The sequence below is a fragment of the Sceloporus occidentalis genome, unplaced genomic scaffold (assembly GCF_023333645.1).
Source record: "Sceloporus occidentalis isolate IW3139 unplaced genomic scaffold, rSceOcc1.0.p SCAF_1, whole genome shotgun sequence".
Classification (NCBI taxonomy): Eukaryota; Metazoa; Chordata; class Lepidosauria; order Squamata; family Phrynosomatidae; genus Sceloporus; species Sceloporus occidentalis.
Window position 1 is genome coordinate 116,329,797 of NW_028316981.1, and position 27,702 is coordinate 116,357,498.

The 27,702-nt window shown below is 42.0% G+C and overlaps 1 protein-coding gene across 1 annotated transcript; it reads left to right on the forward strand.

The window, feature by feature from the left end:
* Positions 1–1,028: 1,028 nt before the first annotated feature.
* On the forward strand, positions 1,029–27,618 carry LOC149321978 (riboflavin-binding protein-like). The gene is made up of 6 exons (XM_089532276.1): positions 1,029–1,403; positions 15,115–15,280; positions 16,312–16,396; positions 17,922–18,050; positions 19,650–19,758; positions 23,829–27,618. The coding sequence occupies exons 2-6, from the start codon at positions 15,121–15,123 to the stop codon at positions 24,126–24,128; spliced, it is 783 nt and encodes a 260-aa protein (XP_089388402.1). The 5' UTR covers positions 1,029–1,403; positions 15,115–15,120; the 3' UTR covers positions 24,129–27,618.
* Positions 27,619–27,702: the final 84 nt, after the last annotated feature.

Genomic DNA, 27,702 nt, shown 5'->3' on the forward strand with positions numbered 1-27,702 from the left:
TGATGCAGCCTAAAATTGCATTGGCCTTTTTAGCTGCCGCATCACACTATTGACTCATGTTCAACTTGTGGTCTACTTGGACTCCCAGATCCCTTTCACATATAGTTTCATTCAGCCAGGTGTCACCCATCCTATATCTGTGCATTTTATTTTTCTGCCCTAAGTGCAGTACCTTACATTTCTCTGTGTTGAATTTCATTTTGTTAGCTTTGGCCCAGCTTTCTAGTCTATTCAGATCATTTTGAATCTTGATCCTGTCCTCTGGAGTATTAGCTATTCCTCCTAATTTGGTGTCATCTGCAAATTTGATAAGTATGCTCCCAATTCTGTCATCCAGGTCATTGATAAAGATGTTGAATAGCACTGGACCCAGGACAGAGCCCTGTGGGACCCCACTGGTCACTTCCCTCCAGGATGAAAAGGAGCCATTGTTGAGCACCCTTTGGGTTCGGCCGGTCAACCAATTACAGATCCATTTAACAGTTCCTTTGTCTAGCCCACATTTTACAAGCTTGTTTGCAAGAATGTCATGGGAAACCTTGTCAAAGGCCTTACTGAAATCAAGATATACTATATCCACAGTATATCTTGATTTCAGTAAGGCCTTTGACAAGGTTTCCCATGACATTCTTGCAAACAAGAATCTGATTTGACACCACTTTAACTGCCATGGCTCAATGCTATGGAATTCAGGGAACTAGAGTTTGTTGTGGCACCATAGTAATGGCCTTAGCTAATGGGTATCTACATTCTGAAACAGGGCTCAAGGCGATGAAATCCTGAGACTTGCAGTGCTGTGAGACATTTAGCCTGCTGTGTCCCAACCCTGGATCCCATGGCAGTGAAAGCGGTGTCAAAGTGGGCTATTTCTGCAGTGCAGCTGAGGCTCATGGCTGGCCTGATGCCTCCAACTCCAGATCCTCACAAGATGTTCTGGAAGTGATTAACCCCAACGCCTTAAAAAGAAAGATTAAGGAGAGATTAAGAGAGGAGGAGGAGGAGGAAGACAAGGGACTGGGCAGGGAAAGGGAGCCTCCTGAGGCAGGGGCACTCTACCACTCGCTTGGGGCTCCGGTTGCATCCCTGGGAAAGGCAGGGATTGAGGGCAGGAGGGGAGGGATCCTGCATCAGTGCTGCAGAGAGAGAGAGAGAGAGAGAGAGAGAGAAGAGGAGGCTCAGTGTCCCTCCTGAGCAGGCAGAGAGAGACAGAGGAGGAGGAGGAGGAGAAGCAGAAGCAGCTCCCTTGCAGCCCTGCTTCCCACGGTCAGAGCCAAGCCCTGCTTCAGGTGGGACTCGCAGGGAGAGAGCCACTCGCCTCCCTTCTCTGCATCCACACTGCAGAAACAAGCCGGGTGGACCCCGCTTTAACCAGAGCTGAGGAATAAGGAGTAAAGGAGTAAGAGGTATATACAGTGTGTGTGTGTATGTGTGTGTGTGTGTGTGTGTGTGTGTGTGTGTGTATATATATATATATATATAGAGAGAGAGAGAGAGAGAGAGAGTAAAGAAGAATATGTGTGTGTATATATATATATATAGTAAAGAATCATAGAATTGGAAGAGAAGTAAGAGTGTGTGTATATATATATATATATATATAGTAAAGAAGTAAGGTTACATATATATAGTAAAGAAGTAAGAGGATATATATATATATATATATATATAGTAAAGAAGTAAGAGGTTTTATAGAGAGTAAAGAAGTAAGAAGTTATATATATATATATATATATATATATATCAGTAAGAGGTTTATATATATAGTAAAGAAGTAAAAGGTTATATATATATATATAAGTAAGAGAGTATATATATATGTGTAAATAATTACTGCATATATAATTATATAGTTAAGTAAATAATTACAGAAATTATATATGTGTGTGTGCTTATTTGTTTTATAATAATACAAAACAAACAAATCAACACAAACAACAAACAGGCTTCTTGGAGGTCTGTATGTAAACTTGCATAATAGCTATCTTTTTATGGGGATAACAAAGCAGTAACCAGATCCTAAAGACATCACTCAGGTTTGCTAGTTGATGAAGCTGGGATCCAAGTATCTTTCCAAAGATGAGCTTGATGCGTAGGGATAGCAAATGAGTTGATTTGATAAACACTGACCAATCCTCAAAAAAGGCATCTGGTTTCTTTGGTCCATTACAGAGTCGAAAAGTATAAGAAAGCTTTTCCAATAACCAAACTCTTTTCCGCCAGTCTCTTATTAGTAGGGGACATACTAAGGACAGTACTTGCCCGTAGGAAAACATTGGAGAACATTTGCTCATAGGGAATCATTGGGGAATACTTGCCATAGGGAAACACTGGGGATTATTTATCCATAGGGAATCATTGGGAAATACTTCCCCATAGAGAAACATTAAATACTTGCCCATTGTTTCCCTATGGAAACACATATTCTCCAATGTCTCCCTATGGGCAAGTATTCTCCAAGGATTCCCTATGGGCAAGTATGGTTTCCTTATGGGAAAGTACTGGCATTCGTTTCAGTAGGTACCAGTACATTCCCTGTTTTCCAGCTTCTTGCGATTATATTACTGGCTGCTGAGATGAGAAATGTGACAAGCTTACGATGAGGAGTAAGACAGGAGTAACATTAAGAAAACATATCTTACACTGGAGTAGGACAAGGAGTAACCCCAAAATCACCACTGTTCCCCAGCCCTGGCTTTAACTACCACTGGCCCAAGGCTCTCCAGCTCCGCTTTGGTGCCACACAGCAATCTACCTTGCCCAGGATTTGCAGAGCATGGAGCGAGGACAACTAAAGCGGGCTCCCACCGGATTTGTTTCTGCAGTGTGGATGCAGTCTTGGGTCCTGGGGAAGGGAAGGGAAGAAAGCCCCTGCTGGCTTTCCCAATTCAAGAAGAGTGGATCTGTCCTTGCCTTACCTGGGCCTGTGTGTGCCTTCAAGTTGCCTTGTCCCAAGCTGGGGATTTCTTAGGCAAGGAGTCTAGTCAGTAGAGGTGGTTTTGGTAGTCACTTCCTCTGAAATCTAGCCTGCAACACCTGGTTTTGGTTGGCAGTCTCCCATCCAAGTACTAACCAGGGCTGGCCCTGCTTAGCTTCTAAGATCACATGGTATCTGGTGCCTTTTCAAGTATTTTTCTCCTCTTCTTTCCTTGCATAGAGGAACTCAAATAGATTTAACAGATATTTTTTTTAAAAAAAGGAGAAGTTCTTGCTCTGTTACATTTACTCAGGGTGGCCCGGACATATCCTACACTTCCACCTTCTGTCCAGGAGGAATTCCAACATGTCCTCCATTTGGAGCATCACTAAGAACCATGAATTTATATTTACATGAGTGGTTTTTTTTTGGCTTTTCTTTTGGGGACCTACTAAAACAAATGACAGTACTTGCCCATTGGGAAAACATACTTGCTTCGCGTGCCCATAGAGAATCATCACAGAATATTTACCCATAGGTAAACATGGAAGAATACTTGCCCGTAGGGACACATCACCCTATGTTTACCTACTGGCAAGTATTCTCCAATGTTTCTCTATAGGCAAGCATGGTTTCACTATGGGCAGGTACTGTCATTTCTTTTAATACGTCCCTTTCTTTTGGAATGTCCTACATTTCACAGTGCCTTGTCCTCCTTGTAGTTATGACATCTGGTCACCTTGTGTTGACTGGATACCAAAAGTGTCCTGTTCTCACTGCGATCCTTTGGATACAGCAGCAGCACCTTCTTCTTCATGTTTTCTGTGGAGGACTTGGGGAGCTGGAATCCTTTTGCAATTAGTCTCCCTGTGGGCTTACTGCTTCATACAGCCAAGGTGGGGTACAGTAATTCTACAAGGGAAACCTGCTAGTATTTGTAACGTGTGAATGTTGCAACAAAATGATTCATTTCGTACCTGTCTTAAGGAAGAATCAATCCATAACCTCGGGCTGCAACATTGACCTTATTGGTTAGGTAGCTAAACCAAAAATATGTTGCCTACAAACATAACATTAATAGTTGATAGTATGAAAAAATTTAAAATAAAATTGTGAGTGGCTGGCATCACAAGAAAAGAGACCGTCTTCCAAAATGGTGTCCTGTAGTTCAGTTGAAACCAAGAGGGACATCCCCCTCCCTTCAACATTATGTTCATATGCAGATCTACCCAGATTCAATGTATTAATAAAGTAAAGGCATAAGATTAATTTATGAAGATGTTTTCATTGGGTGAGCACCTTAATGGAAACTATATCTGAGTGGGTCAAGTTAGCATTTCTTTGTCCCTTGCTATAAAACATTCAGGGGAAGCTGTGCTGGCCATTTAGCAAATTCAAACAAAAATCCACCAAACAGTGATACTTCTATTGGCCAGCCGAAATGCACAACCTCCAGCAAGTATATTGTGCATTTCAGTCTGCCAATAAAAGGTATCACTGTTTGGTGGGTTTTTGTTTGAATTTATCACTTGCTGTTGTACATGGGTTGCTCGGTCCTTCAGAATAAGGATAGTAGTAATCTTGTTCTTCAAAACTCTCCCTTTTATCGAACTGAAATTGGAACAAAATGCACAAGTATAGAGGCAAATAACAACCATGAAGGTTTTACATAAATTCAACCTAGATAATGAGGAAATAGAAAGAGCTCCCATACCTTGGATCAAACACTGATCAGAATGGAGACTGAAGTCAAGAAATCAGAAGAAGACTAAGGGCAGCTATGTCAGAACTAGACAAAATCCTAAAGTGTAAATATATACAGCTGAACAAGTGTTAGAATTGTCCAGGCTATAGCATTCCACATCACAATGTACAAATGTGAGAGCTGGACAGTGAAGAAAGAGGATAAGAAGAAAATCAATTCATTTCAGATGTGGTGCTGGAGAAGAGTGCTGAGGATACTGTGGACAGCCAGAAAGAGAAATGAGTCTTTGAACAGATCAAGCCTGGAAGCCAGGATGATAAAATTGAGGCTGTTGTACTTTAGCCACATCATGAAAAGGTATGACTCATTTAAAAAGACAATAACGCTTGGAAAGGTGATGGGTAGCAGAAAGAGAAGACAACACCCCCAGATGAATAGACTCAATCACAGAGGCCAGCAGTCTGAATTTACAGGACCTGAGCAGAGCAGTGGAGGACAAGGGGTCTTGGAGATGCCTCATCCACAGGGTCCCCATGAGTTGGGCTTCACTGGAGGCAACAAGATAGAGGAAAGTGCCTAGTGAACAGGGCTGTACATGGAAAACAGAACAGAGACTGGGTGATGTGGGATGCATGATCTGCAGTTTTGAAGGTGAACTATTTGGTGGCTCTATGTGTGTGTTGTGTGCCTTTCAGTTGCCTGTTGTTGTGGTGGCTCCCTGCATTTAATAGGTTTTTCTTGGCAAGGAATACTCAGAGGTGGTTTTCTTAGTTCCCAACTATCCATTGGTGGTCTCCCATCCAAGTACTAATCAGGGGTGACTCTATTTACCTTCCAAGATCAGATAGGATCAGGTGCCTTTAGGATATTTAGTCCCTGTTGGTGTCTACAGCCATTCACATTCTTAGCTATTTCAAGCAGCAACAGCACTTCTGGACATGGCTACGTAATTATTTGAACTATTGTCTTGAGTAACATAATAGGTGTTTCTCTCTTAGGTTGGGAAAAAAAGGCAAAAACTACAGAATAAGGAAATACATTTGTGTGTTTTACTTTGTTAAGGTAAAGTGTGCACTAGCTGTCAAATAAGGGTGAGTTCTTAATTCAATCTGCATATCAGATGGCAGGCTCTTAAATTAACAGCTGTTGGTTCACTAACAGCGCAGTCCAATGCACCAGTAAGTCCCCCTTCATTCCGTGGGATTTCCTTCTTGTTAAGTATGGTTGACTTAAGAGATGGGTAAGTGAAGCCCTCCAGTATCCTAGCCTGGGTAACAGCATCCTAGCCTGCATAGCCAGTGGTAATGAATGCAGGGAGTTGTAGTCCAGCCACATATGGAGGGGCAGTTTTGTCCTTCCCTGATATGTAAAATGGCAATCTAAACAACTCTTCCCCCACTCCCCATTATGCTTCTCATGCAAATTAATATTTTCTACCACATATACAGTAAGACAGATTCAGCACACTATTATGGGGTTTACTAATGGAGAACCCATAACATACAGTACTATTGTTGTTGTTATTTGCCAGCAAGCTGACATTGACTTATGACAACCCTATGAATAAGAGACCTCAAACATCCCCAGTCATCTATTACCCTGCTCAGGTCTTACAAATTTAGAGGTCTGGCTTCCTTTATTGAATCAACCCACCAGTACTGTGGTACGTATCCTTTTTTTCTTAGTTTTTCCTAATTTCCTACATTAGTTGGAGAATTGGATAGTCCATGTTTAGGTCCTCATTCATACATGAAGCTCACTAGGTGACCATAGGCAGGTCACTCTGTTCTACCTCACAGGGGTGCTGTGAGGATAAAGAAGGGAGCAGGAGAGACATGTATGCCAGTGCTACTCAAAATTACTGTGTTTGGACTGGCATTGGTGCATGAGGCTTCCACTGCTGGTTCCTGGAGAGTTTGCAAGAAAGAAAGCAATAATTGTAGCCAATGTGCCCAAACATAGTCCCAATCTTTGGCACTCTTTCATTTATTTATATGCCACTTTTCTCCTGGATTAGGACCCAAGGCGCCTCACAAAAGAATAAGCTAAAAACAGCACAGTTTTCACACACAGTTAAAAATCATCACATTAAAATAACATTTTAAATATAAAACAATTTTTAAAGCATACAAAAGTTTTTAAAATAAAGCACCCTCCCCTCCCATAAGAAGCGCCCCTACGAGCAATTACTCATTAAAAGCCTGCTTAAACAGAAAAGCCTTTACCTGCTAGGTTCCATTTGCAACTTTGGAGAGGAAGGAGAGCAGAAAGGAGGCCAGCCTAGTCTCCCATGGAGGGGAGTTCCAGAGGGTGGGAGCAACCACTAAGAAGGCTCTCTCTCATGTCCTCACCAGGCAAGCCTGTGATGGTGGCAAGACTGAGAGAAAGCCTTCTCCGTATATTGCCTCCTCCAGTTGATTGTATTTTAGTAGGTTACACTTTGGGGGGGAAATTGCTAGTCCCCAGATCAAACAACTTGAGATGCCCTGATATGCACCACATTGAGGTCATTGGAGAAAAGGATTTAAATGTAAATAAATATGGACTCATAACAGAATACATGCAGTGGGAAAAGAGAGTTGCTACCAGTGTTGCCGAGTTCTGGGAAATTCCTCGGAATCTGGGGAATTTAATTAATTTCTTTCTGGGGATTTTGACTGAATAATAATAATAAATATTAGGGAATTCCAGGGATTTGGAATTTTGGTAAGACATTCTGGGGAATATCTTCGAGGCTTGTTGGCAACACTGATTGCTACATGCACGCTGCAGAGTAATGGAACCATGAATTGTTTAATGGCCCCATTGTGAAGCTATCCTGAAAAGGAGGAAAACATCACACTGATCATATTCAGAGACAAAGGAGATGATCCGATGGGGATGGAACAAGGTTGGGATCACTCTCCTGTCCTTATCCCATCGGTGACAGTGATTGCACAAAAACCTTTCGTAACGTAGCACTGATCCTGACATTATCCTGTCATTGGAGTGGAATTGTATTAACACGAACTCCCTTTAATACAAAATGCCAGGACAATTCCATTTCAATGATGGGACAATGACAGGATCATTGCAACGTCATATGAAAGGCTTTCATGTGATCACTGTCGCGTTTCCCAGACAGGACAATGTTCGGATAATCGCGATGTCATGTGGAAGTCCTTCCCACAATCAAAGGAAAGATAGGACAACGATGGGACAGGAACATCCTTTTTCCATCTGATAATCTCCAAAGAGAAAGAATAAGTGTTAGGGCTTAAATCTGAGAGCCTACAGCATAATCCTAGTATGTATGGAATTATTATGGTTATTGACTACCTAGGAAAGGTTTCTCGATATTTTAAAAATTCTGCCCTAAGACTCTGGTTTTATTTTATTTTTATGTTTATGGTTCTGGAGCTGGTTTAGATTAAGCCTAGTCTACTCCTTTCCAAAGATGCAGATGGAATGTAGCAGTTCTGGTTCATGTGATCTGGTTTTGCTCATGTTGGCCATTTTTTCTATAAGGAAGACTTTTTGAGAGCCTCATTCTAATCTTCCCAAGATATATACACTGGCAGTTGGACATGGAATCCATCAACAGATCTTGAAGAAGTTACTTTTCTGGATGACAGCTCCCATCATTCCCCAAACTGTGTTTGGTGCATACTTTTTAAATAGCATTCCTTTGCTTATTTAAAGAACAATTATTAAAACTATTTACAGTATATCCCATAAAATGTAGTACACATTTTCAAATGATGTGTCAAGTGCGATAGTCAAATGGCAGCAATTTAAAAATTAACCAGTGGCATCTTATTCAGATTAAATGTTCCAGGCATGTTTCTTGCAAAGGAGACAGATTGCACACTGAAACTGATTGAAATCACAATCAGTTTGCCTACTGCATCTGTCCCCAACCTGGTGTCCTCCTAAGACCTGACTACAGCCTCCATCATGCTTAGCTATTAGCCATGCTTGCTAGGCATGGTGGGGACTACAGCCAAGCCCATCTGAAATGGGCCAGGCCCTGCCAGGTTGGTCTGAAGACTGAAAGAGTGTGTTCCTGGTGGATTTCTCATGGGAGACAATTCCACAATCGCTTTGAGTTTTCACTTTTACTTTTATTTTAAATTTTAAAAATAAGAAAAGTTTAAACTATAAATGCAAGGATGACATAACAAGGTTTCAAGTAAGCAGCAACACCTTAGGCATATAGAATATGTCTGAATGACCAGATTTTAACTGACAGATAGAGTCTCATTCCACACGTCTACCTGCATCTGAGGGGACTGCATGTCTCCCACTTTATTGTTGGTCAAATGTGCTGGCGCACATCTCAGTTGCACTGACTGTGCTGACTGGAAGACTAACTGGGGCAGAAAGGAAGGAGGGATGTCAGCTTCTCGTGACAGGAAGCTGTCTTCTTTGAGGCTTGTCCCTAATCTTTGCTGGGATTGAGACCACAAGTATTTTCCAGGCTCTTTGCCAGAGATAAGAGGGATGAATCAGAGTGAGGCCATAAGGGGGGAGGAAAGACTTCATTGTCAGTCAAGAAGGGGAGGGTTAATGTTTTGGACAACATCTTTATGCTCCAAAAACTAGAGAATGCAGCCTTGGAAGACATTCAGAAGTCTAGCACCAAATTTGAAGATTTGGACCAGGGTGGAGAACTTGTGGCCCTTCATATGCCGCTACCATCAGCCACAGCCAATAGTCAGGGATTACGGGTGTTGTGATCCAGCAGCATCTTGTTACCTTGTCTGTAAACATGCAAAAGATGTGAGAGAGTTAGCTTATGATGCCATTAGTCAAGTCTTGCTACATAGTTTGCCTGGCATCTCTTGGCTGTATACCACCCACGTATCTGAACATTCCAGTTAAACTAAGCTCCTTGGGTAAAGAAGCAGGGCAACTAGATTTGCTCTATCACAATTCTCTCCTTTTCCTGTTGAACATTAGATCAGTGGAGATTTTGTTTAAACTGGGATTTTGGTTGTGTGTCTGTACTTCCTCCTACATTCTTTCTTGCAACACAACATCTCAGTTCTGTTTTTCACAGCTTGCATTTGCCTTTTTCTTCACTTATTTTTTAAATTATTTTTGTGGTAAAGTGCAAATGCACAGTTAAAATACAAAATAAACAATGAGAAAAGATTAAAGCGTCTTTACTTTTGCCCCAGATTGCAATCACTGGCACAGAAATGCACCACCTGCTTTCAGCCAATAGCACTAAAGTGATGCTAGAGTCTGTATGGTAGGGAGGGTTCACAATCTGAGAGCATCTGAAACCATGCCTACACTTGCTTGATATAAGAATTGCTGTTATTTACCAGCAGCAGCAACAAGAACAAGTTTGTTTATATTGTGCTTTTCCTACCCAAACTGGGATTCAAGACCGCTTACAATTTATTTATTTATTTATTAGTTTGTTTAAAAGTATTTCTGTATTGACTCCCAGTCCACAAGGGTTCCCAAGGCAATGAACAAATAAAAAGCAATAATACAATACAAAGATAAAAGCATGTTAAAAACACAAGACAATTCTTGATAAAATTTCCTCAAAGCAGTGTAAAAACAATCATAGAATCCAGTTTTAAAACAATAAAAAAACTACAATTGTAAACACTGAATGCTATGCATAACAGCACTGTTGACTGCCTACTAGGAGGTTAAAAGGGATGGGGCCAGCCTAACTTCCTTGACTAAGGAGTTTCACAGTTCAGGTGCTAGTACAGAGAACCTAACTTCACAAAGTGATGGATATGCAAAAGGGCCTCCTCTGAAGATCTCAAATGTCTGGAACCGATATATTATAGTTAAAACGTATTAAAGGCCTGTAGAGTCCTTTTCCACTTTAGGGATAGAGAATGCATGACACTCCAGATGTCACTGGACCATAACTCCCATCATACTTCACCATGGGTTTTGGTGGCTAAGGTGGAAAGGAGTTGGTAATCCAACTACAACTGAAGACACACACTCTCTCCCTATATGCTAATAGACTACAGTGATGGCTGAGATTCTGGGCAAGTATAAATAGAACCAGCAAATTATCGCTCATTATCTAACCTAGAGGCTTGTCTGTTAAACATTTAGGGCCCGTCAGAAAAAGAGTGAAGGAAGTTAGGAAGAAAGGAACGGTGTAGATGAGTCTGCATCTGCACTGCAGATTTAGGGTAATATAGTTTGACACCACTTTAACTGCCATGGCTCAGTGCTATGGAATTCTGGGATTTGTAGTTTGTGAGATATTTAGTTTTCTCTGTCAGAGAGCTCTGGTGCCACAAGAAGCTACAGACTCCAAGATTCCATAGTGTCATCTCAAAACCTCTGACAGCCCCCTCAGAGTGAGGATTCATACCCATCATAGGATGAAGCCATGTCAGTTAAAGCCGTGTCAAACTGCATTAATTCTACAGTGTGACATCAGCCTGAATACAGTTTTGCAAGCTAAGGAAATGTAAAGAGTTGAGAGTGAAGTGTTGCTTAGTTTGAAACTGATGTGTTGCTGTGTATTGTGTATGGAAATAGCCAAAAGCTAGATGTTTCTTTTATTTGTTCTTTGTTATATGCCATTACTGTTTATGTTTAAGAAGTGGAAGGGAGAACTCTGTCATGCTTCACCACATTGGACTCGCTGTTCAACGCAGCCATTTGTCCAGTACAGGCATTCCTCAGTTAACAAAGCCTCTGACAAAGAAGCTCCTTTTTACAAAGTCTTCTTATGCAACCTCCTTCCTTTTTCCTCCTTATCCACTGTCTAGCTGGAAGCATTGTTGGTTTTTAGCAGCATCTGCACTGAGACAGAGGTGAAGCAGGTCTGGCGTTTCAGTCCCAGGTACATGTAGCAGCATGCCTGTAGTAAACAATGCAATAAAACCTGAGCTTGGAAGGGATCCTGTTCTGGCCAAACCTCTTGTAGCTGTTCCCGAGTGGGTCAAGGCAAGCAGCAGTTTCCCTCCAAAACCCATACTTGTCATGCATGAACAGCAAAGCAAAGAGAAAAGAGGAAATATCACCAGCTACCCCCAGTTTGTTAAAGATCTTGGCCACCAAAATGGAATTCTTGAGAAAAATGTAGACTTGTGAAATAACGGTAATCCCTGGATGTCTTTTAGAAAAAGCTTTAAAGAGAGCTCTAGTAGGTTCACAATGTTTTTGTGTACTTATGCAAGGCTTCCCTTGACCTGGTTGTTTCACTTCACATGTGATACTGCTAGTTTTGAGGGGGGGTGGGGGAGAAAAGCTTTGCTGAAACATGTTGAACTGCCTTCTTTTTTGTGGTGTAGGAACCTATACTTACTCTTTCCATGTTATTTCTGCCTGTGGTACCACATTTTCTATTATTATTATTATTATTATTATTATTATTATTTTCTATCTTTCTCCTAGTAATGGGACTCAAGGCAGCTAACATGCCCAGGAGCACCTCTGCTTTGTTATTTCAGATATACCTGTATATAGTCATCTTGGGGGGGGGGAGGGATACTGAGGGTAAAATATCAAGGAGAGTGACAGAAGCCCTATACTTGGAATTGTGGGGGTAACCTGGAGAGGGATTTTGCCACATGCGTATTAAAGAATCTGGCTGTCTTAACATGCTTTTGAAGGGAGGGTCTGCATCAGAGAAGCCAAGGCGACTCTCTTGATTGCTTATATTGTTGTATATCCCACCAAAATCAGAGACATACAAAATAAAGAATTGCAGGGAGAGGGAAGGAGGTCATCTTGCCCAGAAAATCCTTGTGTGTGAGGGTTTGCCCTCTGGCATGCTTTGCTCAAAGACACAGCAGTGAAAGCAGGCATGGGTCTGGATCAAATCTATTTCTCACTCCTGCATGAAGATAAATCCACAATCTGCTCTTGCTCTGCCAGCGGGGAGGGAGAAAAATTGTAGGGAATCTTTGCACTCAGAATGGGAATGGAAGATGGAAGTCTCCTTGAGTATCATTCTTTAAAGGGGACTCAGGGCCTGAAAAGGTAGGCCAAAATAAAGCTGCTTCAGGTCACTTTGGAGGTATTCTGTTTAAATGCTGCATGTGTCCTAATAGGCCGGGAGCTGTCCTAAGGAGTAGAGCGCAGTTTTGGCGCAGCTTCTGGCCTCTTAAGATGTGTGTGCCATTTATACAGCATACCTCCAAAGTGACCCAAAGCAGCTTTATTTTGGCCTGTCTGTTCAGGCCCTTAGTCCTTTTTCATGGCAGCTTTGTAATGTTCAGACTGCAAGAAGTGCATAAGAAATTTTAACAGGGAATGGGATTGCATATCCTCCAACTGTCCTGTGTGACCCTACCTTTTCAGCTGCTTTTAAAATGTCCCATCTTTTCTCCCCTCCTCCCACTTTTCCCCTTAACTTACTTCAAAAGCTCCAAACAGAAATACAAAAGTTATTTGCTCTTCATTAACTCAGCAGGGGAGGGAGGAGGGGTGAACTCCTGCCCTTACCAGTAGCTCAGGTAAAAGCACACTGCCACAACCTCTCTTACGTTCTTCCTCAGTAATAACTTTTGCCATCTTGATCACACTCCTTTGTTGCTGAGCTATGCATGTCCCATTTTTTATCTGTGAAACGTTTAAGGATATGGAATTGTTCTGGAAGCCACATCTGAAAAGGGTCCTGGTAGACTGTTGTAAGGAGCAATACAATTTGGCCTGGTAGCTTCTAGGTGCAGCTGTTCAGACTCTTTTTCTCAATGCTTTTGCTCTTTCTTACTTATCATTCACTGATTGAAATGGAGACTGCAGCCAAAAAATCAGAAGAAGACTAGAAATGGGAAGGGCCAACTATAAAAGAACTAGATAAGATCCTAAAGAGTAACTCCTGCCCTTACCAGTAGCTCAGGTAAAAGCACACTGCCACAACCTCTCTTACGTTCTTCCTCAGTAATAACTTTTGCCATCTTGATCACACTCCTTTGTTGCTGAGCTACGCATGTCCCATTTTTTATCTGTGAAACGTTTAAGGATATGGAATTGTTCTGGAAGCCACATCTGAAAAGGGTCCTGGTAGACTGTTGTAAGGAGCAATACAATTTGGCCTGGTAGCTTCTAGGTGCAGCTGTTCAGACTCTTTTTCTCAATGCTTTTGCTCTTTCTTACTTATCATTCACTGATTGAAATGGAGACTGCAGCCAAAAAATCAGAAGAAGACTAGAAATGGGAAGGGCCAACTATAAAAGAACTAGATAAGATCCTAAAGAGTAACTATAGACAACTGAGCACAAAAGTTAGACTCGTCCAAGGCATTGTATTCCCCATCACTATGTACAGATGTGAGAGCTGGACAGTGAAGAAAGTGGATAAGGTCCCACTGCAAGTTTCTATTCTGGATCTGAAAGCTTTTTAATATTGGAGACCATTTCTTTACTTTGTTTAAAATAAAAAAATAACAACAAGAACTAGCCAGGTTAAACATACTTAAGTAAGTTAGTAACATCACTTAAAGATTTTTTCCTTTAAACCAAAGCTGGGAATTATGCAGCCCTCCAAATGTTTGGACTGCAACTATCATCAGTCTGAGCAAGCATAGCCAGTAGTGTGGAATGCTTGAAGTTGCAGAATAACAACATTTGGAAGGCAAAATTATTCCCACTCCTCTTTAAAAAGGGCTTGGTATACAACTATTTAGCCATCCATACATCCTTCACAACCACTGCAGAATTAATGCAGTTAGACACCGCTTTAACTGTCATGGCTCAATGATGTGGGATGCAGATATTTTTAGTTTTGTGAGATATTTAGCCTTCTCTGTCAGAGAGCTCTGGTGCCACAACAAACTACAAATCCCAGGATTCCTCAGGATAGAGCCATGACAGTTAAAGCACTATCAAACTACATTAATTCTATACTGTGGCAGTAGCCATAGAGATTATCACCTTCAATTGTTGTAGACCAGTTGAGGTTTTTATGGTACAATTGCTCAACCTTGTTCACAGGTACTTTGTTCCCCTGTTTATGGGGGATCCAGAGAACACTGTCTTCCATTTGCATCTCTTCCACTGCTTCTCCCATTTTTTTGTTCTTATAAGGGAAAAAAAACCTTCTATGGTGGGAAAGATGGTTTGTTTATTTTGTATGTGATGAACATGGATTGGTTGGTTCAGCTATTTTATTAACAAAGTGGCCTTCACTTTAACTGGGGAGAGCGGTGAAATTGCTGGTGTTAGTCCAACTGATTGGCCCATATCAGGGTGTTGGGAAGAGTTCCCCATTGCAGTTGGCATGCCTTGAATTACCTGGGGGAGTAAACAGTAGCTGGAGCAGGCTTTTCACCCTGAAGTCAAACAATGAACAATGGGAAGAGCTGTGGGTCTAGAGTGGATTATCAAAAGAGGCAAGGAAGGTGAGGGAGCTGTAGGAATGGAACAGAGATGAAAGCATTATGTATCCAGGCAGTGGCACACACGTGGGAGCTGGGGCAAGAGGAAGGCACATTCTGTGTCATTATCAGGCTGGCATGTTTGAAGAGGCAGCTGCTCTAACTGATTTAGCATTCCCTCTCTCTTGTTCTCAGGTAGCCATGACCCGTTGCGGCATCTGGATCATGGGTATAGCTTGGGCATTGTTACTGCTGTGGGCCACTGCTGAGGGTTTGGAGGATCGCTGCTTGCCTGGAGGGAAACACAAACCCAATCCAAGCCCAGAAGAACAGCTGGGTGTTTGCCAGATCTATGCAGAAAGTGAGTATTGCCAGAAGGCCTGGTGGCATAGGTGGCAGTGAGAGGGTGAGGAAGTGTGAGACTCACAGGTCTGTGGATCATGCAAGAAATTGAGCACTGAATCCCACACTTTGCTGAGGGACTCCCACAGGTCTGTTGTCATAGAGAAATGGTGAGGAAACAAATGCTCCTATGATGGATGACATATAAATGAAGACCTGCCCTGCCCTGCCCCATGCATGTGCCAAAATACCTTCTTCTACTCTACTATTTAGCCATTCCAATCATGATTTCTAAATCATAGAATCATAGAGCTGAAAGAGACCCAAAGGGCCATACACTCCAACCCTCTGCCATGCAGAAAGACACAATCAAATCACCCATGACAGATGGCTATCCAGCCTCTCTTTAAAAACCTCCAAAGAAAGTCTCCATCACTCTCCAAGGGAGTGCATTCCACTGTTCCAGTTCTTACTGTCAGGAAGTTCTTCCTAATGTTTAGGTGGAATCTCTGTATAGGTAAAATACAGGTGCACAATTCCCATCATCTGCAGCTGCCATAGCTTTGCCAGGTCAGGATTACAGCATATCAGATCCTGACATTTCAGGCCCAAACCTGAGACATAGGGATGACTATGGGGCTATTTGTTGCAGGAGTGCTGAGAAAGCTCCTGCCAAACTGTTGCCTTCTCAGTACTCCATATGCCTGGACCAGACCTCTGTGTTAGTGTGGCAGCAAAATGTTGACACCTTGCCAGTGTCAAAAAGGATCTCGACCCATGTGTCTCACTTCTATTAAGGCAAAGGAGCAGAGCTAGTGAAATAGCTGACTGACAAACCTATGATACAGAATGGGAAAAAGAGGCAGGATTCCCTGTATAGCAGAGAGCTATGAAGGGGTTTACTAATTAGTTCTCTGCAGGAGCAGCCTGAATTTCTGAGCCCTCATAGTAATACCTGACAGTTATACCTAGAACTATTGTGCTAATGAAGTAAAAGGACTAGAAATAACTAAAGAAATAGAGCTGCTGACAGACTAATTCTTTCTACAGATGCATGCTGCTCACCAGAGATTGCCCAGGATCTTTCCAAAGCCAATGACATCTACTGGAACCGCTGTGGGAGCCTCAGCAGCAGGTCAGATGCAGCCCATCTCCTCAGAGGAGGCAAAAACTGCTATGCCTGCTGTCCTCACATATGTCTACCTTCCTGTGAAACCTAGTATGGCTAGCCAGTTTTCATAGAGTCATAGAGTCACAGAGTTGGAAGAGACCACAAGGGCCATTCGATACAACTGCCTTTTGCTTCTAAACTCCCATCGCCAGTCTTGAAGTTTGCCAAACAACTGGAGTGGAGTTGAGTCTGGCCTGGCCTGAGGCATTTTGTTGCTTGAGATGGACAGGCAATTATATCCCCTATCCGCCCAGTTCCAAGTGAAGAGTACTCAAAGCCAACCAAGCTAAGCAGAAAACAAGTACCTCTCCAGCTCTGTCAGTAGAAATACTACAATAAGAAATTATAGCGCGGTACAGACCTCCCAAAAAGGGAGGCCTGCCGGCGCCTGTTTTTCCTCTGCAGGGAAGCCACAGCTGCCAAACCGCGCAGCTTCCCTGCGGAGGAAAAAGAGCCCGTAAAAAGCGGGTTCTTTTTACCCTGAGGTGGCGGCGTACCGAATACGCCACTGGCGCACTCAGTATGTAAGCGCCACGTGGCACCGTGCGGACACCGTGCGGCACTTACGTAATAATGGCAGCACCCATGTATACAGGGCAGTACCACTGTTACGCCTTCATCACATGCAAGGGTTGCGGGGCGTATGGTTGCTCTGCCCCCAGGCAATCCTAGCACATGACAAGGGCGTCATGAAAGGTCCGTCTGTACCGGGCCTACATTAGCAATAGATTTCTGCCTTTTCATGATATCCAGAATATGTTGTCTCAAGCACCCACATCACTCTGCCTCATCATAAAGCTGGCCCTGGATAGAGGGTCCTGCTTCTCATTGATTTTTTCCTCTTTATTTGGTGTTTGTTTTTTGAAACTCACTGTCAAGACGTCTGTACTATTGACATGTTTGGCCTTTCTTTTAGAGAACCTTCTGCTCTCCTGATTTCATCGGGCCAATATTGCCAAAATCTTGTTGATAACTTGTTAAGTTATACTGGTTATGCCTGTATAACAATTTATGGAAACATTGTATGAGAAGGTATCCAGTACATACTTCAGTTATTCCTCACATTCCTTTGTACCAGCTATGCAATTATCAGTCAGATAGTTCATTTCTACCCTTTGCCACTGATGGGTAGCAGGGCTGCACCAGGGCACCATCCAGTTGCAGTTGGTTGCATATCTGGGAAAGTAGAAACAACTGTTGTTCTTGTCCAGGTTGTATGTGTGAAAGCTGCTTCTTCTTTGCTAGCTACATAATGGCAGGTGGATGGCATCCATGTACACAACCACAGCCAGTTGGTAGCTGAGGAGTAGAACTTTGCCTGGCAGTAATCCAGCTGCTGGTGGACAGCTGGGGAAGAAGGAGCACAACTTTGCCCTTGGAGCCGTCAAGTGCACCAGCAGAGTGTTATGCTTTGCCACCAGTTCAATAGGACCCTGGCCATTTACTGCTAAAAAAACCACCACTAATACTGTTTCCTTCTCCCTGGCAGATGTGAGGAATATCTGGAGCAAGTGGAATGTTTCTACCGCTGTTCCCCTATTGCTGCTCAGTGGCCTCACCCTCGACGACCCACAACATTGCTGGCAGTGCCCCTCTGCCAGAGTTTCTGTGACGGATGGTGAGTAGTCTACTTGTATAGAAAAGGAACATTGGGTTGAAGAAATAGGGAGAGAGCAGCCATCTCCTTGAGGTAGCAGAACTGGGGACTGTCAGCAGAAGACCACATCCTATTTATGCAGGTTCAGGTATCATCCAGCGATTCTGTGTCTCCTTACATGGGAAGTAAGTTCGACTGAAAAAAGTGGACTCACTTCTAGAGCACCATGCATAGGATTATGCTGTAAATTAAAAACAAGCTTATTTTTAAGACCTAAAATTAGCGAAAGACATACAAGACTGTTTTATTCCTCCCACTGACCTTTTAAATGTTCAAGTTCAGAAGACCCAATGAAGCCATCTTCCTTATCAGTTCAGCACTGTGGCAGGAGAAACTATCTCAGCCACTTGCATTCTCTTTAGAACAAAGACTGTTATATTCTGGGACACTATGTCAAGAGGCCCACCTGGGCACAGAAGCTGACTTAACCTAGAAAGAGAACATAGGTTTCTGAAAGAGATGCTTATCTCACAAATCCTCCCTGCTCCATCTGCCTTCTTTGGTCCCAGCACCAGGCTGCTGATGGTGAAAACAAATGGAAGTTATGCTGTCAACAAATAAGACTAAGAAAATATAAACACCATGGGTAAAGTGGTGGTATCGTGTTGAGAAAAGAAAGCTTGAGACACTCTTTGGATGAAAGGGCCTTTTGGTTGAGAGAAGAGGTTCAACTCTTCACATAAACCTTATTCAGGTGTTCTGAAAGTAAATACTATAAAATAAACATGAGTTGGGGAGGCATGTTACCCTGTCCAATTAGTCCTCATTTCCATGACCCCCTACAAACTATCAGCATGGGGAAAGTGACCTGCAGGCTGTTTTTTTTTTCTGGGGGAGGGTTGAAAATGCAAAATGTACAAAATGCCTTCTACGTGTTTTGCCTATTGTGGGCATTTTTGGAGCTCTTTGAACATTTTAGACCCAGAAGAGGCCTTTTAAAATCATTTCCTGTTGTTAAAAAAGGCATTTCCTGGGCCCCAATGTGGGCTATGGGGCCTAAAAACATGATAAAATTGCTCCCACCTAAAGGGAGTTTGGGGGGACCTGGGGAAATTTAACAAAAGTGGGGAGATATACATTGGCCATCGAAGGTCTTCTGAGGGGGCCCCCTCCACACATCTTTTACTCACTTTCAGAATGTCTGAAAAGGATTTAGGCCTGTTATAGACTGCCAAAATAAAGCTGCTTCGGGTCTCTTTGGAGGTATGCTATTTAAATGATGCATGGCTCCTAAGAGTCCGGAGGTCGCACCAAAGCCACACTCCATTCCTAAGCACTGGAGGGCAACTTTGGTGCAGCTTCCAGATTCTTAGGATGCATGCATCATTTAAACAGCATACCTCCAAAGAGACCCGAAGCAGCTTTATTTTGGCAGTCTGTAACAGTCATAAAACTCACTGTGTTATTTTGGGCCAGGTATTGCTGCTCAACTTAACCTTCCTCTGACAGTTATAGGAAGGAACCAACTTAAGTTCTCTGGAAGAAAGGTGGAATATAAATGTAATAATGCAATCACAATTCAACTGTCTTCCTTTTCACCCCATCCTATCATCTCCTCAGGTATGATGCTTGCAAAGAGGACCTGACCTGTGCTCGGAACTGGCTTACAGATTGGCACTGGGGTCCTGATGGAAATAACTGCAGTCAAGACTGTATCTCTTATGGCCAGGTGAGAGTAGGGTTAAGTGAGGGTGATGACTGACGACAAGCATGGTGCTCTTGAGCACCACAGGGAGAGCTTGGGATCCAACAGGATCACTCCCATGGTACAAACATGAATAGAAAACAAACATATGTCAAACTAAATTGTAGACTATTCTTGAGGCTATTTATGGAAGGTTGTCTCCATGTACATAGAGTATGAATTTCCAAGTGAAATCAGTTTGGGGTGAGACAATGAATAATTCTGCCATCAAAAATACAAAAAAACAAAAACAAAAACCCACTCTCATCTAATATAAAACAAGGTTGGTTTTTTTTTTTTTTTTTTTTTTTGGTTTAGTATTTTTATGTATGAAAAAGCTTTGCCAACAACATGTGACTCTTCACATGTGAAAAACCTCTTAAGTTTTTATAGTTTTTATCCTCAAAACAAAATAACTAAAACATCCAAACAATACACACTAAGATGTTTGGGAAGAGAGGCAAGGCTGCATGCCCCAATCACAAACATAGAAATAAATTTTAAAACTAAAAAAATCTCTGCTTGTCATGATTTGCTCATAAATCATCTCAGTATTCCTGAAAGGAATTATAATTTTTTATATTACAAATTCAGAACTGTTATAGGAACATTCAGTAAAAATTGCTGACATGCCAAATTATATGCCATTTAGATTATTATTTTTACAAGTTGCACCATCAGCTTCTGTAGCAGAAACAGAAAGTACTGTAAAAGCTAAAGAACTGTCTAAAGAGATCATCATTATAACTTTGTTTTGTTTTTATTGCTGCTTGCATTATGCAGAATAGTGTCCCCTCAGTTTGCCCAAGGTCCCCTCATCTCTTCAATCCATATAGCAGACAATTGGCATGCGATTTCAGAGAATGTGTGTGCGTCTGTGTGTACCTTCAAGTCACTTGTCAAGTTCTTGCAACTTCATGAATTTCATAGGCTTTTCTTAGGCAAGGAATACTCAGAGATGGTTTTGCCATTTCCTTCCTCTGAAATATAGCCCATAGCACCTGGTATTCACTGACAGTCTCCTATCCCAGTATTAACCAGGGCTGATCCAGCGTAGTTTCCAAGATCAAGCAGGATCTGATGCTTTTAGGGCGATTACGCCCAGGGTAGAACAGACCTACATGGTTTGATTCTAATTCTGCCAACATAACTGTAGACATTTAAAGTCTTCCCAAGGTTTTAATGGCATTGTATGTGGGAAAGTGTTGGGTTTTTGAGAGCAGTATGGTCCCTCTGATTGGCAGAATCAGAACCATATTTTGCACCCAGTGCCATTAAGAGCTTGGACATTTCAAATTTGCATTCACTGTCATAAAGAGCTTGGACACTTAGGGCTATGCTGACAGAATTAAAATCAAACCATACATGATGTCTAAAACTGATAGCACGGTGTGACCAGTTCAGGAAAAAAATTAACCACATGCATATATTTTTCCTCTTATGCTGTGTATCTGAAAACTCTTGTTCTGCAGCTTTTCTTAGAGTGGTTAATTTTGAATGGGAGGCAGCACTGATGCCACATGAGCATTTATGTTAACATTCCCATTCTTGCAATTGTTCAGTAGATTATTTGCAGGCACTGTTGTTTAAAATACAATCAATTAATTTATACAACAGAGGTGAGGAACCTGTGGGCTTCTGAGGTAATGTTTGAATAATGTACATATGGCTGTCCTAGATGATGAGAGAAGCCTACATGGGGAAGGGAAGAGCTATTTTTGGATGCAGAGGTCACCACAGCCAACACCACCATGCAAAGCTCTAGACCACTCAGCCACACATCCTGTCTCAAGAAGGCTCTTTCACAGTTTGACAAGAATTCCCATAAATTCTAATCACTGGCTGGGTAGCTGGGCATATGAGAATCAGAGTTCTTCAGCATCTGGAAGGCCACAAGTTTCCTGCCTGATTAATATAAATGAATATGTCAATTTAAGAGCCCACATAAAATGAGACTGACTGACAAGTCTGTCCATTGCAACCACCATGCTGCCGCCTCAATGCTGTTTGGTGCTCTGTATAGGTACGGCATGAATCATGCACACTCTGGATGAAGAACCTGCTGTGACTTCTGTTTAAATGTTATGGGTGACATCACCCTTGCGTATATTGGCAGCCTCACTGAGTTAAGAGCCTTTGACAGTGATTCTCTGCTCACCTCCTGTCTCACAAACAGAAATAACCAGTTGCGTGCTTTACTGTCCCCAGGCTTAGGAAAGATGGGAGATCTCTCATGTTATGTAACTTTACATGACAGGCCTCAGCCCTTTCCATAAGAGGACAGTCAAATTCTTACTGAATGCTGTTGGCCTGACACTGAGCCAGTCCATTCGCCCCTTGGACAGCTCATTTGGTTAGTGTCCAGAGAGACAGGAATGGAAACAGGCAAACAACAACAGTTGAGCTGAGAGCTTGTTGAAAGAAATGGACAGTATGCAATTGATTGTGTGCCAATGTCAGACCCATTTGGTCACTGCCTCATTTGTTCACTATTTTTTTCCATTGTGAATGATAACAAAGCTTACTAAAGATGTGTCATGACTCTTTTGAGTTCCCACCTTCCTGACATCAGTCCTCAAATAACCAAACAGAGAAAAACTTTAATCGTGTGCAAATTCCCCCAGTATTCCTAAAGAGAAATATCATTGATTTATTGTGTACCAATTGATGGCGATAAGAGAGCATATGAACATAAAATTTTAGAAAACCTGAATTTCAACACCTCTTATTTTAGAAGTTAATCTATTTCTTATGGTATTAGCTCTTGAATTCAGGCATTTTCTAGATAAGGCAAACAGATATACAGCACTTGCTGAAATTCCCTCTTCTACACAATTGTTAAATGTAGAAGAACCCCATCCTGCTTTTCATTTGACCACCCTGAAGTCTGAATATCCTTAATTGTAAGATTCCTTGGTTTTGCTTTATGTTTTAGAAAAAGACATCAAAGAAATATGAACTATGATCACTATAACCCATGATGAGTTGGGTTTCTCCTGTTGCCTCCTGTAGTCAGTTCCACTGAGCAAGCAGAAGGTTTACAGAATCTGTCCTTCAACAGTGAGGTCGCTTTATTGTAGTGGTCTTTGCATATCAGAAGAGACAACCAGGACAAACTTTGAACAAATCAAATCCCACGGAAGGAGACGTTTCTGGTTAAATTAGAAAGAAGCACCTACCTGAGGCATGAAATAACTCACTCAATAGGCCATCCTCACCTGCTGGTTTAGACTTGGTGGGTGAAGTTGCTGCCGCCACCCAGACCTGTCCTAGCCAACATGGCCTATGTTCAGAGACTCTGAAAGCTGTGATGCCAAACATCTGGTGAACACCATGCTGCCTCCCTGTTCTTATTTTTCCAGACAGTGGACATGTTTGGTTTGTAGTCAGTTCACAATTATAGCCGCTTTTATTCAAAGTTCTTTATAGTGTTGGTTTTTTCCCCATCTGAGAAGTGATGATTAGAATTATCACAGCTGGCCCAAGACATTTTGATGCCTGAAGTAAAGAACATGAGGGCAATCCCATTCTGCAAATAAAAGCTGACTAGACTGGCAGGTTGAATCTTTTTTCAACATTGATGATAGCACCCTCCACAGCTGAAGCTAGTGGACTAACTCAGGAAGTGTCAGGCCAAAACTGAAGAGGGCTCCTGTACATTTACTGGTTATGTGCAAGAGGGCATTTCAACAGGTGTTGCTTGTAATGCAACCAAGAAACAAGCAACACCAGCTGAAATTCCATCTTCCACACAACCTATAAAGGTAACAGAACCATCTCCAGTTTTCAGTCTGGCAACCCTACAGACAGTCCACTTATTAAACAGCTTTCCCCTCCAGCACATTGCTGCTGCCTCCCAGCATTTGCTGCCTAAGGCAATTACCTAATGACAGCCCTTGGAATGTCCCAAATGGGATAGGAGAGCCATTCTCTGGATTCAGCTCTACACTCCACCACAACCAACGATGCAGAGCTCTAGAGTCACTCACCCACATACTGTCTTGGGAAGGAAGAGCTTTCTGTAATTATAACATGCATTCTCTCACTTTTTGCAGATGTACAGGGATGGAAAGGAGCTGTGCGAGACCATTTGGGATGATACTTTCATCATCAGCACTGATCCCTGTGAGTGCCTGACCCTGACTGCCTCCGATACAGTCTTCTCAGCCTCTTATTCGCACCTCAGAGACAACACAGAGGAGTCTGACACCACCAAGGCAGACAACAAGAGAGAAGGCCACCTTGGCCCTAGCAGGCTCTGTACAAGCAACCTGCTACTCCAGCGTCTGAGAAGGAACATGCAGAAGCGTTCTGTCTTCATGGAGGATGTGGAAGGGAGTGGGAGCGGGTTCTGACCCAAGATAGCCACCCTTCCAAGCGAAAAATAACCCCCTCCCCTGTAATCACCTGGGGTTTCGTGGGAGGGGGGGTCGCTTGTGATCTATGCAAATTGTCATGTTCCATGTTACCAGCTTCTCATTGTGTAGCTCTGTGCAATTTGATCTGGCCATGTCCTAGGAAGCAGATCTGGCACCTTAGCAGGGCTCTTGAGTCTGGTGCCTTTAGCAATAGTTTACTTACATCGGGGCACTTCCTCTCCTTTGGAAATCTGCCCATGTCTACTGCTTTCCCCAAGCTCTCATTTTGTACAGGTTAAAAAAAGATATTAGAGACCAGTTAATAGTGATAACTCCATCACCCCCTCCTTTCCTTTCAATGACTGTTCTTCCACCACCACCACCTTGCTGCCATACCTCTGAGAGGTGATGTAAGGACCTCACACAATTGAAGACAGCCATCCTTCAAAGGCACTGTTGAGAGAACAAAGGCTTGGGTGGAAAAGAAATTGTGAGTCCAAACTGCTATGGCTATAGACATGATTGCCAGTGGGACCTAAAATGGTTGGGTTGTCACTGGTAAACCATAACATGGAGGCAGCAGGCATTAGAAAAAACACTGGCCACTAGGCTGGGTTAGAGAACTGTATTGCTGGATTAGATGGTGCAATTACAGGCTGGAATCTTAAAAAGCTGCAGTTACTTGAGAAGGAATAGCTGCTATTAAATTTAGGTTTTATGCAAATACTACCTGAGATTGTGGAAAAGAGATTGTGCAACAGACATGAAGAGATATAGACTGTATGTAATTTTAACGATACAATGTGTATATTTTTTTAATTGGTTAACTGTCATGTCTGTGCTGCCTGCATTTTTGTGTAGCATTTTCTTGACCAACAAAACAACATCCATATATTCAGGTATAGACACTGTGCAAATTTTGTTTATAAGACTGTCCCTTTGTGAGCTTGCATTTTCAGCATGTTTGCATCAAATAGCACATCATACTCAGTTTAAAAACTTATCTATACTTGTGAGAAAAATTAAAAATGTACATGTGTTAAAAGAGTTTGTAAGGAAATTAATAGAATGGAGCGGTTCCTCTTTTATTAGCTTGCACAAACAGCAGCTCTTTCGCAAACAGCTCTTCCTCATCTTTCTCCATGTTCCATTTTATGCCTCTTTGCCCATCCTAGTCTGCTCTTGTTCATGTCTACATTATAAATGCATCCAGTCCTATTGCAGGCTGTTGAACAGGTAGACTACTATCTAACACTGCTAAACAGTAATAAGACCTGACAGAGCCTCTGCTTAAAGAGGAGGGACAATGAGTGTGTCTGGGGAGCAAGACAGACAGTTAAGACAAATGGAGAAGTGAGGAGGACAAATGAGAAACAGAGACGAATCATGTTTAGCTGATAACAAGAGAAGCTTTGAGAAGGAAGCTGATGCTGACATTCTGAAACAGGTTTGGGCAATGTACTATTCTCCAGATAGTGCAGGGATGCAACTTCTAGCCACTTTAAGTAGCAAAGCCAACAAGAGATGCTGGAAGTAAAACAGTATTTGGAGTACTGCACTTTGCCCAATCCTGTATTTTTAAAAAATAATGTTTACTAAAAATAAAACATAACATATACATAAAAAACCTTAAACATTTTATATATAAAAAAGAAACATCATATAACATCAAAACAACCAAACGTACTACTATATAAAACAAACATCTAATTCCCTAACTCAACCATTTCCCCCTGCTCTCCCCCCCTAAAAATACTAAACCAACCAATTACATAAACCAACGTACCATCTATACTCGACTATAAGTCGACCTCATGTATAAGTCGAGGATAGATTTTGGGGCCAAAATTATGGCTTTTGATATGACCCGTAGATAATACAAGAGTAAAACTTATGGGCATGTGACAAGGGAGGTAAAGAATGAAGCAAAGGGAAACAATGCCAAACAACATACAAAATTCAAGCAGACACCACTGTTTGTGCTCACATTAAAGACTGGATGGATGAAAGAATAGAGGGGAATCAGTGTTTCCAGGACAGATTAAACTCTTGCCTTTCACCCGAGTCTGGTTCCCTTTTTTTTTGGGGGGGGGGGAGCGTTAGTTTATGACATTTATATTGACCTGCGGATAAGTCGACTCAGGTTTTTGGGGTCAATTTTTTTGACTAAAATTTCTAGACTTACACATGAGTATATATAGTAAACTTTTACATACTATGATATAACTAAATTGACTTCCCACCCTCCCACCCCAGGATGTTCAAAATAAAATAATTAATAATAACAAATAATTAACAAATTTCTCTAAAATACTTTTCTACATCAAATCCACTTCTGTTCTACTAAAACATCAAAAATGCTTCAAGCATCCCAGCCCTATCTTAAAGGGAAACAAACGTGTCTTGACAGAGAGAGGAGGCTGCATTAGACACAGAGGTAAGAGAGAAACAGAATGAGCTGGAACTGATTGTAGTGTAGTGCACGCAAAGCTCAGGAAATGAGAAGGGATGAAATTAGCCAAAGGAAAAGATATAGCTGGTCCAGAGAGATAACACTGCTGAAAGTAAAGGTCATCTAAAAAGGAAACTAGGAGTCTTCCTTCCATAGAGGCAATTTAATCTTCCTGCCAAGTAAAAGCAGTAACCATGCTCAGCATCTATATATTGCTTCAGTTTATTCAACTTGTTTTAGTTACATTATCTCAGCAAGTCCTAAAATAATCCTGGGAAATAGGTAAATTTCATTACTATATATTTGGCAGAGAACTGAGGCAGCATCCTCTATGCCAAAATACATAAAACAGAGTTGGGATGCTGAATGAAAATTCAAAAGAGAACTTCTGAGTTTAAACACTTGGACTAGTACTGTATAGCATCAGGACATATACTAAAGATGTTAAGGGACATGTCTTCATTTCACTTGGAAGCATCAGGATGGGCTAGACTTCAAAGCAGAACATGTACAGAGGTGGATGACAAAATGGAAATGATAAACCATTCTTAATTGAGGAGGCTTTATTAATGGTGCTTTGACTTGCATATTAATGGAAGCTCAAAGTAGTCTATCTTCACAAACACAGGAATGCAGGTTGTAGCCATTTGTAGACCAAGAACACAGCAGAGGTTCCATGTCCTGCTTGAATCCCCCACCCACACTGGAGCAAATAGGAAACCTTTCACCTCGGGAAGAAAAGGAGAATAAAGAGAGGGCACTTTTGCATTTCCAGAGGGCCTAAATACCCTAAAGGCAGCAGATTCCATCTGATCTTGAAGCTAAGTAGGGTTAGCTCTGGTTAGTACTGGTTTAGGAAACGACTGTCCAAATGCTCTGCCTGAGAGTGGTGGCATCTCCTTTTAACGTTTTCCAGCAGAGGCAGATGGCCATCTGTATGTGTTGGGAGTGCTTTATGTCTTCCTCCATGGCAGAAGGTTAGACTGGATGGCCCTTGTGCTGATCTATGACCATAATAAAGATTCTTCTTCTTGATGGCCACTGTGATATCTTCCAACTCTTATCATTCTATACAGGCTATATTTCAGAGGAGGGACCTGGCAAAACCATCACTGACTA

Coding starts and splice junctions, on each gene's coding strand:
- LOC149321978 (XM_089532276.1), top strand. CDS start 15,121: ATGACCCGTTGCGGCATCTGGATCATGGGTATAGCTTGGGCATTGTTA. Junction 15,281..16,311: donor TTGCCAGATCTATGCAGAAA/GTGAGTATTGCC, acceptor TTCTTTCTACAG/ATGCATGCTGCTCACCAGAG. Junction 18,051..19,649: donor CAGAGTTTCTGTGACGGATG/GTGAGTAGTCTA, acceptor TCATCTCCTCAG/GTATGATGCTTGCAAAGAGG.